The following is a 10,045-nucleotide window of genomic DNA, read 5'->3' on the forward strand; positions in this document are numbered from 1 at the left end:
ATGAGATACATCTATAGGAGCTAAAAAGATGCCAAACCATGCTCAACAAGCAAACTAATAGTCCAAGAAGAGAGATGTTGAATGATTTTCTTGTGATTATAAAAAACCAATTCCAATTATTCCATTTGGTGAGACAAAAACGTTGTGCATACGAATTTTAAATGAATCTGTAACATAGCAATCATTTGTTCCAAATAATAAAATAATTATTTTTGTTTGGAATCTTATCCTCCAAAATTCCTCTGATCCATTGTTTCACCATGAGCTACACAAAGATTTGCTTTTTAGAGGTTAGTTATGAGCTGCACATAGGTCTTGCAATTTTAGGCTGTTAAGGCCCCCAACTGCCATGTACTTGTACATGCTCTAGACTCTGGCACTGCATCTTCTCTTGCTATCCAACATCCAACATTCTTCGTTTAGCTCCTCATCCAAGTTCACATTTTCCATGACTGGCTATTACTTCCCCCACTCACTATTTTCCTCACCATACAGAGATGTATATGAAACTACACCCCTAAATCAGTTATAGCTAGTGCCACTACACGTCATCATGAAAACAAAATTGAGAGGACTCTTATGGACCCAACTTCATGTCAAAGTTTCTTTTTATGAACCCAAATATCATGCCAAAACTTCGAGGTGAATATGGATGGAGACTGTTTTGAGGGGGGGTTTGTGAACCAAAATAGCAATCATGTCATTTATGCTCATTGTAATAGAGAGAGTAATGTGGTAGCTCATGAGTTTGCTAGGTTGGCTAAATTTTCTACTACTGGTTGTTGGTTGGATACTGCCCCTAGTGCGGTTATCCCGTTGCTTGTAAACGATGCTACTGTTTTGATGCTTGAATAAAGGAGGAGTTTTCTGTCAAAAAAATAGCATGCCCTTTTTTCTAGATATGGTTGTTTATTCGTTTGATTTTTAAAATAAAGCGGTAGATGCAGCCATTTTTTTAAGCTTAAAAAGGCGCTTCGGATCGATTTAAGGGTTTAATAGCAACAACTACGGCTTCAAGGTGCTAGTCCTTTAAGCGTTTGCACCAAAACTTCATCGCTGTCATCGACAATGTCAGGCCTACCATCTGGTAGGGAAGCAACGATAACGGTGCATGAAGGGCTCGTTCTGGCGGCTGTAGTTGTAGTTATGTGGTGATATCGACGTAACTTTTATTATGCTTAAGATGATTGAGACTTCTAGTGAACTTTTGTAATATATATCTAGGTCCTTTTCACTCAAAAAAGATAAATCATAACAATATAAAATTGCTCCTCGAGTATTCCAACTTAAGAATTGAGCTTGCACATCCACTTCCCCAACCAAGGAAGATGGGCTCTCTTTTTTCTCTACCTCTTATTAGTTGTCTCACCACTTTTCAGACCAGTAACTATTTAGGCTCCACACTAGAAGTGTTCGAGAAGTGAATTTCTAAATTTTGTTCTAGTTTGAAATTCCATAATAAGGTAGAATTTATTATTTATCTACTTAATAATAGTTACTAGTATAAGCATTAACCATTAAGATTTCATATATTTATCGATGTCACATGGGGTTCGTAAGTAAATCAATTTGTTAACTTTCTTATTTTTCTTCTTCCATATTTAGTAGATACAACATATATAATTGCATTTCTTATCTTACGTAATAAAAATCCGTATATAGAATTTATTATGAATTTATATAATTATGAATTTCATGCTCGTTCCAAAAGCTAATTTTTACTTTTCATGCATTTTATACATATAATGAATTTTATTTATTATCCACCTCGTAAGACTATTACTACTATTATAAAAACATGCATTTGTAATCTGGGACCCATCACAATTCAACGGTAAATATAATTTAGACTTTGTAGAGCACCACATTGTTTTTACTATCTCTTTTTTTACTTTGTAGACCCCAAAAAATTATCACTCGATTCTTTTTTGTACAACTCCCCTAAGACTCTCATCTATATTTTCATATACAAACTTTTCTAAAATTCGTTCAATTCTGTGGAACATTAAATGCCAACCAACCACCATAAACCCCACCCTCAACCCAACAAACCACTCATTTCGAAACAAAATGACATATTATATATGTGGGCCTGAGAATGGCACTTTGGATCTCGGCCTCAATGGAGGGCCAATTTTTTGAAAATTTCGGAATTCGAAAATTTTCATTTCAAAAAAAATCTAAAAAAAATTGTACAAGTAAACAAGGATGTGAGCCGTATGTGTGTAAAATTTCAGGATGAAATACTTTGAAATGTGACGTTTATAAAAAGAAGATAAATTCATGGTCTGGGAGGATGAATAGTACCATGTGTTAAAAAGCTTCAGATTTGTCCTCATTTCCACGTATTTCGTCTTGAAAATTTACACACTTGTGCATTATGCCTTCATCTATCTCTATATTTTTCAGAATTTTTTAAATGTAAAAATATGAATTTTCATGAATTTCAAATTTTGCATTTGGAGACCTCCATGTATACCAGGCCATGGGCAGCCCGACCCGACCCGGCCTGACGCTCCTCAAGGGCCGGGTCGGGCTCAGGCCCATCATATTTGCGAGTTAACAAAGAGGCCCGGCCCGAGACCCGGCGGGCTTTTACATTGACGGGCCGGGCTTGGGCCTTATTTCTAGGCCCGGCGTCTGGGCCTGGGATTTCTGCGTCGGGCTTGGTCAGGCCCGGCCCGAGCGATGGCCAGGTATACCTCCATGGAGCTCGGCCTCCAAAAGTAATTCTTGATGTGGGTCCCATCTATCATAAAAGACAAGAAGACATATAGGGGAACTTGAGACGAAAATGTTGAATGGATCTCGGCCTCCATGGAGGCCGAATTTGAAATGATTAGAATTCGTATTTGTATGCTTCAAAAAAGTTGAATAAAATTGCACGTATACTCAAAGACATAATGTACAAGCGTGTAAATTTTCAGGACTAAATACGTTAAAATAAGTGCTACACAGAAAAAACAAAAATGTGGCTTTTTTGTACATGCCCTGTTCATCCTTAAAGTTCAAGTTTTTTTTTGCACAACTTGCATTTCAAGGGTTTTATCCTGAAATTTTACACACATACACATCACATCCATTTATACTTGTACACATTTTTTCTAGATTTTTTTGATATGAAGAAGTTTGAATTTTGAAAGCCCTACTCAACTTGAGAGTTCCCAAGTATAATGTAGCGAGATATAGGGGCATCCCCGAACTTGGGGAGACAAAAGGGGAACTGTTGGACTAAGTTTTGTCTGTTTATCTCCTAGTTTAGGTGTATATAGGGGACATGATAGAGGGATTGTTGAACCTGCTCATTGATATGTTCTAAACGAATATACTTATCCGAACACTTTTATGCAAGTTTTTTCCTCTAAACTTGCATGAATGTATGAAATTTAACCTGGCGGATGATGTTTTAAGTAGAATTACCTTGGTGTTATTTATTGGTACAGAAAATAAACTTTTTCGAAAAATCCAAAAAGAGAGAGACAAGTTTTGAATCATAAGAGGCCAAGTACTAGGAGATGGGGCCAAGGAGAACCACAGGACCTTAGGTGTGTGGGCGCCATAGGTAGTGGCGGAGCTTGAGCATAATCCGACCTGGGCCATTACTTGAAGGGGAGCAAATTAATAGTGAAGGAGGAGCTAATCTCTAGTTTAAACACTAGTTAGGCTTCAAATATAGCATATTCTTTGGTGGATGCACAAATAAAGAGGGCCATGCCCCCTATTGGTCTACATGATGCTCCGCCACTGCCCATAGGCACCCCTTAGCTGTCAGAATTTGCCTGTATAGCTCCTTCAACGTAAAAAAAACTCGAGGGATTGATCACATTTTTTCTTGGAACGAAGACCACTCTAATTGTTGTTCTTCATCCAAAGAGGATTGTATTAATAGTTGTTCTTCATCCAAGATGGTTGTCTGGAGGTAGACCCTGCCTAAGGAGAGGTGATTTTGTACCCATCGACTCCATCAGCCCCTACTCCATCATCTCCGTCAAATTTCTCTCAAACATGTGTGACTAACCCGATGTAGGCATATGTAGTGGATGGGAATTGGAAGATGTCAATTTGGTAATAGTTCTAAGATTCATAGGGCTTTGGTTCATGGTATGATGATTGTTCTAGAATTGTTATTGCTATAACTTTGCTATGATTAATGCTAATAGAGTCCAAGTGGTATCATTTCATATCAAAACCATATATGTTTTCATGGTATTTATGTGTTTGGATTGGGCTAGTAAGTTGTATGCACCTATTATTGTCTTGAACCAACGATCTATTGAGTGACAGACTGGGATATAAATGGGACCAACTCCCTTGATTTGGACGACACCTGTATTGCTCGCAGACGAGCTGGTCCATAACTTAGTGAGAAGGAAAGAAATGGATCATCTTGCCGCCATGCATGATGTTTCTCGAACGATCACCCGGGTGCGATAACCTAGCGCCCAACCAGTCGCCTGGCTTTGCTCCTCAACTCCTCCATAGCAAAATGAGGACGAGGAGGTGGTGTCGACTGAACCTGGGGAGCCTTTCCTACTTATGAACCTTGAGCGCATGTGCTCCCTATGCCACACCAATAGTGCTCCCCAGAGATGCGCCTCCGATCTGGAGGCTGAGTTAGCCATCTGGTCAAAACTCTAAATGGAGTAGAAAAGATCAGAATAAACTTGCCTCAATGGGTATTTTGAAGGAATTTTCTACTAAACTGAGTAAATAAATTGTATCACAATATTTACGGAAATATTAAATGATTTGGTGTCATCTCAGAGGGGTTTCTTAAGCGAACACTTTGTGACACGTTTAATTTCCGTGTACGAATCTCAAAGCAAGACACGTGGCAATCACTGTTCTCTCTCACACACACATCTAAGCTGACTACGAGTTGACGGCACTAAACAGTTCTCTCAAGTAGTCAATCTAAGCGAACACATCTGGGATGACAAATTGTGTTTTAGGAGCATGGCAATTTTTACCAGTTTACTTTGATGTAACATGAACAATTTTCTTCTGCTACCATGGCAAATCCTTAACAAATTGAACTTTTTTTAGGCTGGCAATTCTTTATGTTGCACAGAAAATCCTTGAAAACTCATGGCAATTAATTTGCTGTAGCATGACAAATTCCTGGCAATCTTTTCTACTAGCATGTCATTGTTTTCTTTACAACACGGCAAATCTTTATACAATAGCACGGCAAATATATCTGTTTTAGCGTGGCAATTCTTGAGCATTCGCTGTATGTGATTTTTTGAGGGAATACTCGCAGATCGCCATGTTCGATCGGATGATCTCCCTGTAACATCAGCGCAATGTTTGGGTCCAAAACTTAAGCTCGAATAGTTAAAAATATAAAGTAGATTTCACTATATATTTATGAAATGTAAATACTAGTAGATATGTGAATTCCAATAGTGATATTTATTTGTCCAACAATAACACAATAACACAAGCCCCAAAGCGAACCATATGAACACATATAAAAAAGAAAGTTAACCATGAACAGTATGTAGTATACAACGATGAGAGCTGCGTGCTCAGCCTTCAGATTTCCACGGGGAGCTCCCTGCACGGCGACGCCAACAGGTGCAGCTGGTTTTTCCTCCTCGCCGTCGAGCCGACGATCATGTCCATGTCGAGCTCATCCGGTCGCATTCCGTTGGGGAGGCTCCAGTCGAAGTAGTAGAAAAGTCGCGCGACGATGAGCTCCAGCACGGCGAGCCCGAAGGTGTCTCCAGGACACATCCTCCTCCCGCTACCGAATGGGAGGTACTCGAACTGCAAGCCTTTGAAGTCCCCCGCCACGCCGCCGTCGAACCTCTCCGGCCTGAACTCCTCCGCGTGGGGCCAGTGCTCGGGGCTCCGCGCCATCGCCCACGCGTTGACGATGACCTTGGTGCCCTTGGCGACCTCGTACCCGCCGATGTCGCAGGTCGCCCCGCAGAGGCGGGGGAGAAGGAGTGGCAGCACCGGGTTCAGCCTCAGTCCCTCCTTGATCACCATCTTCATGTAGCGTAGCTTGTCGATGAGGCCCTCATGGTCTTCCGGGCTCTTGCCGTCGAATGTTCGTCGAACCTCAGCCTGCGCTTTGGCCATCGCCTCGGGGTTCCTCATGAGCTCTGACATGATCCACTCCGCGGCCGACGACGTTGTCTCCGTGCCTCCGGTGAGCATGTCCTAAACGACGACGAACATGAAAATCAAAGAAGAGAAAAGGCCGGACATGGTTTAATTTGAGAGCATATATGTCACCACTTACAAATAAGATTGCTTTGATGCTTGTCATGCTGATGGGGACCTCAAGCTTCCCCTCATCCTTGATCCTAAGCAAGACATTCAGGAGGTGTTCTTCTTCATCTCCGGTGGTCTTCGTCGTCGCCGTCGTCTTCTTTTTCTCTGCTCGCTGTGCCTCGCACTCAGCGATCATCTTGTCAAATATGGCGTCGAGCTGACGGCGCGTTCGCCACAGCCGGCGTGTCAGCCCAGTGGCGACGTCGACGAACCACAGAGACGGGAAGAGGTCCCCGGCGCTGAAACCCCCACCTTCTTTCACAGCCACTTCCACGACCGGCATGTACTGCTTCTGGAGCTCCTCGTCACACAGCCGGCCGAACGTCGCCTTCGCGGTGATCGAGATCGAGCACGAACAGAGCAGCCTCCCGAGGTTGACCGGCTCGCCGCCTCGGCCCACGGTGCCGACCTTCCTGACGAGGGAGCGGGTCTCGCCGTCCCGGACAGGCGCGAGCTGCCGCACCTTCTGCGCGCTGAGGAGCTCGACCATGCAGAGCTTGCGCAGCATCCGCCAGTACGCGCCGTACGGCGCGAAAGCGATGTCCATGTTCCCGTAGAGGATGATGTCCGAGGTGAGCATGCTCGGCCGCGACGCGAAGGTGAGGTCCTTGTCCCGGAGCACCTCCTGCGCGGCTGCCGGGGAGGAGATCACGACGGCGTCGACTTGGCCCAGCCGCAGGGACATCACCGGGCCGTGCTTCCTGGCCAGGTCCCGTAGGGCCGCCTGCGGCTGCGAGGTGAGGAGGTGGAGAAGGTTGCCGATCAGGGGAAGACACCATGGACCCGGAGGCCGCTTCTTCTTGGAACTTGCTGAAGTTTTGCGGCTAAGAAAGAACACGAGGATCACCAGTGAGACGACGGAGAGGAAGACGGTGGCTGCGCTTAGCTCCATGTGGATGTCTTGGCTTGGTTTGTTTTCCTGTGGACGAACAGCAAGAAAATACTCTTGCAGTTTTATAAGCCTTGCGATGTCTGGCGGTATCAACTGTCAACTGCACAATGGTAGTATGAATTAAATTTAAATATAATTTATAGGTGCATGTGGAAAGATACAATTCTTTTATATAACATGTGGAAAGCAAATTGAAATAAAAAAACATTAGAATTTATGAAAGTACATACTTTCAGGTTTAACATACTATCAAATTGCCCGTGAGTTCAATGATTCAAAGTAGAAAAATACATGTTCACAAACTTGCAGGAAAAACACTATAGTTTCTATGATGCTTTGTCCGTGATGATCTATGACCTGAGACTATGGGAGGTTGCTTTATATATAAAGGAGGACGAAAATCTGTTTTGAGGTTGTTTGGATGAGGTGAGGAAACAATATAATTGGTTTGAATAGACGATGGGCTATGTTGCAAAAAAGTCACAACTTAACTCAAATATGTTAAATGTAGATTTAATGGTCAGAACTGATGGATGGTAGATACATCGTCATCATGAACCGAGTTTATATGACAGAAGTAAAGATAGGTGCACGACTACGCCAGATACAATCCAAAATTACTGTGTTGACCCGTCATCTTGATAAACAATGCACGCTGATAACGCCCACACGTATTGGCGTTAAGGGGTCTGCCCACACATTTTGTGTGGTGTTTTGGAGGATCAGCCCACACGTCTATGTGTGGACAAAACAAGTAATACCCACGCGCCTCTTTTTTTTCTCGCGATTTCTCTCTTATGCCTACGTGTGGGCAAAATAGATAGCGCCCACACGCCCGTACGTCAGGCCTCCTACCTTATGGTCTCGCACGCCGCGTGACAGTCACCACGCGTCCCCACAGTTGTCATGGTCTGGACCCTCTTTCTTGTTCATTTAACTGCAGTTGCCATGTCGGACAACTACAGTTGCCATGGTTGCTCAACTGCAGTTGTCATGTATGGTCTGGTTTACTGCATTTGCCATGATTTCAAAACTTTAGGAGTTGCCACCTACTAACACTAGGCAGTTGCCATGTAGCACTACAAAAAAGGCATGGCAAAAAAACATGTTCGGGTAAAAGAGATAGTTGCCATGTGCTCACAAGCACGCTAGGGCAGTTCCCATGTAAAAGGAAGAGTTGCCATCTGCTTATGTGCATGCTGGGGCAGTTGCCATGTACCGTGCAAAAACGCATGGCAACTCGGGTAAAAGAGAGTTGTCATCTACTTACAAGCAAAGCTAGGGCAGTTGCCATGTACCCTGCAGAAACACATGGCAACTGACGGCTTTGGGTGTGGGCGAGGAGACGGGCGTGTGGGCGAAGTGATAAACGTCCACACACCAGCCCCCTACGTGCGTGAAAACTAATGTGTGGGCGAATTGCTAAACGCCCACACACCAGCCCCCCATGTGTTGAAAAAGGACGTGTGGACGACCGGATGAATGCCCACACACCAGCCCAGTCCTACGTGGCACACAAAAACTGTTAAAATGCACTAAAATTAGTGCAGAATTGATTGGACGAGGATCCATGCGTGTGGGCGAGTGCCAGACGCCCACACGTGTGGGCGTTAGTATTTTCGTAAACAATTGGATGAGCATTGTCCAACTGGACAGCTCATCCTGCTTTGTTTGACAATAGCATTGTCACATGGCTTTCAAAAAAAAAAGCATTGTCACATGGACAGGTCATCTTGATTTATTCAAGAAATTGGATTGTTTTCTTCCCAGATAGTGAAAGAGAATAAATAACCGTCATTTGTGCATTCAAAGATGGAGACAACCTAAATAATTAGATGGTCAACACGACAAGCAAAGATGGAAACAGCAGCAAGCAACGTCTATTGCCAAAACTGTTGGGGCTTAATTCCCAGATAGCTCAGTACAACCTATTTCTACGGTGCTACATAGACCAAGAGGGGGACTGGTTGATAGATAAGGGCAATTCTAACCGATCCCTAATGACCGGTTAGACGAGTAAAATTTCGGTTTTACTTCTCTAATCAGGATCTAACCGATTCCCAATAGCCCATAGTGAAGTAAATATTATACTTGGCCGTCACAAATCTCGCTATATTTACTCCACTGCTCGACGACGTAGTAAAAAAATCTCTCCTCTCTTCCTCTCCTTTGCCTCCTCTTCTCACCTTCGCCCTGCCGCCCCCTCTCCTCCCAATGGCTAGACGCAGTGGCCGGAGGTCCCCGCCGTCGATCGGCAGCGCGGATCCGCGACGCGACGCCCGCGGGTCGTCGTCTAGCGGCGCATCCTCTAGCAGCAGCCGCTCGTCCGATCCGGCCGCACCCACCCGATTCGCCGACTTCCCAACGCTTCCCCCGCCGCAGCTGCCGCAGAGGACCCACCTCTGATGAAGTCATGTACCTAGGATAGGGTCATGAACCTATCTAGGATACCCTACCCAAGGACATCTTTAGAAGAAGCTACCTTCCAGTCGACCGAGAGGGACCCCACTCGACGAACTCAAAGACACTCGACGATGAAGATAGCCACTCGACCATGAAGCTAACCACTCGACAGCCAGGAGACCTAAAGTCACTCAGCACGCAACGGCCTGTCATTAAGTAGCTTTAATAGTCTTCATGGCGCTTTATGTGGGCGTTACCAGTAACTCCCTGTCTTAATGTACTTTAAACCCTGCATAACTGAGGGCCGGGGGGGTCTGGCGAACTCTATATAAGCCACCCCCCTCCTCAGTGTAAAGGGTTCGCACCCCTGTAACTCATACGCACATAATCCAGTCAACCGCCTCCGGGCTCCGAGACGTAGGGCTGTTACTTCCTCCGAGAAGGGCCTGAACTCGTAAATCCCTT

The 10,045-nt window shown here is 44.4% G+C and overlaps 1 protein-coding gene across 1 annotated transcript; it reads right to left on the minus strand.

Moving 5' to 3' along the window:
- Nucleotides 1–5,401: 5,401 nt before the first annotated feature.
- On the minus strand, nt 5,402–7,240 carry LOC119278132 (cytochrome P450 CYP99A1-like). Its single transcript, XM_037559487.1, has 2 exons — nt 6,254–7,240; nt 5,402–6,171 (listed from the first exon to the last, which is right to left on the minus strand). The coding sequence occupies exons 1-2, from the start codon at nt 7,175–7,177 to the stop codon at nt 5,539–5,541; spliced, it is 1,557 nt and encodes a 518-aa protein (XP_037415384.1). The 5' UTR covers nt 7,178–7,240; the 3' UTR covers nt 5,402–5,538.
- Nucleotides 7,241–10,045: the final 2,805 nt, after the last annotated feature.

Source organism: Triticum dicoccoides, chromosome 3B (assembly GCF_002162155.2).
Source record: "Triticum dicoccoides isolate Atlit2015 ecotype Zavitan chromosome 3B, WEW_v2.0, whole genome shotgun sequence".
Taxonomy (NCBI): Eukaryota; Viridiplantae; Streptophyta; class Magnoliopsida; order Poales; family Poaceae; genus Triticum; species Triticum dicoccoides.

What these genes read in the sequence shown, in the direction of transcription:
- LOC119278132 (XM_037559487.1), bottom strand. Translation starts at nt 7,177, where the DNA reads ATGGAGCTAAGCGCAGCCACCGTCTTCCTCTCCGTCGTCTCACTGGTG. An exon ending in GCATCAAAGCAATCTTATTT is followed by an intron (nt 6,172 to 6,253) that starts GTAAGTGGTGAC and finishes GTCGTCGTTTAG; the next exon opens with GACATGCTCACCGGAGGCAC.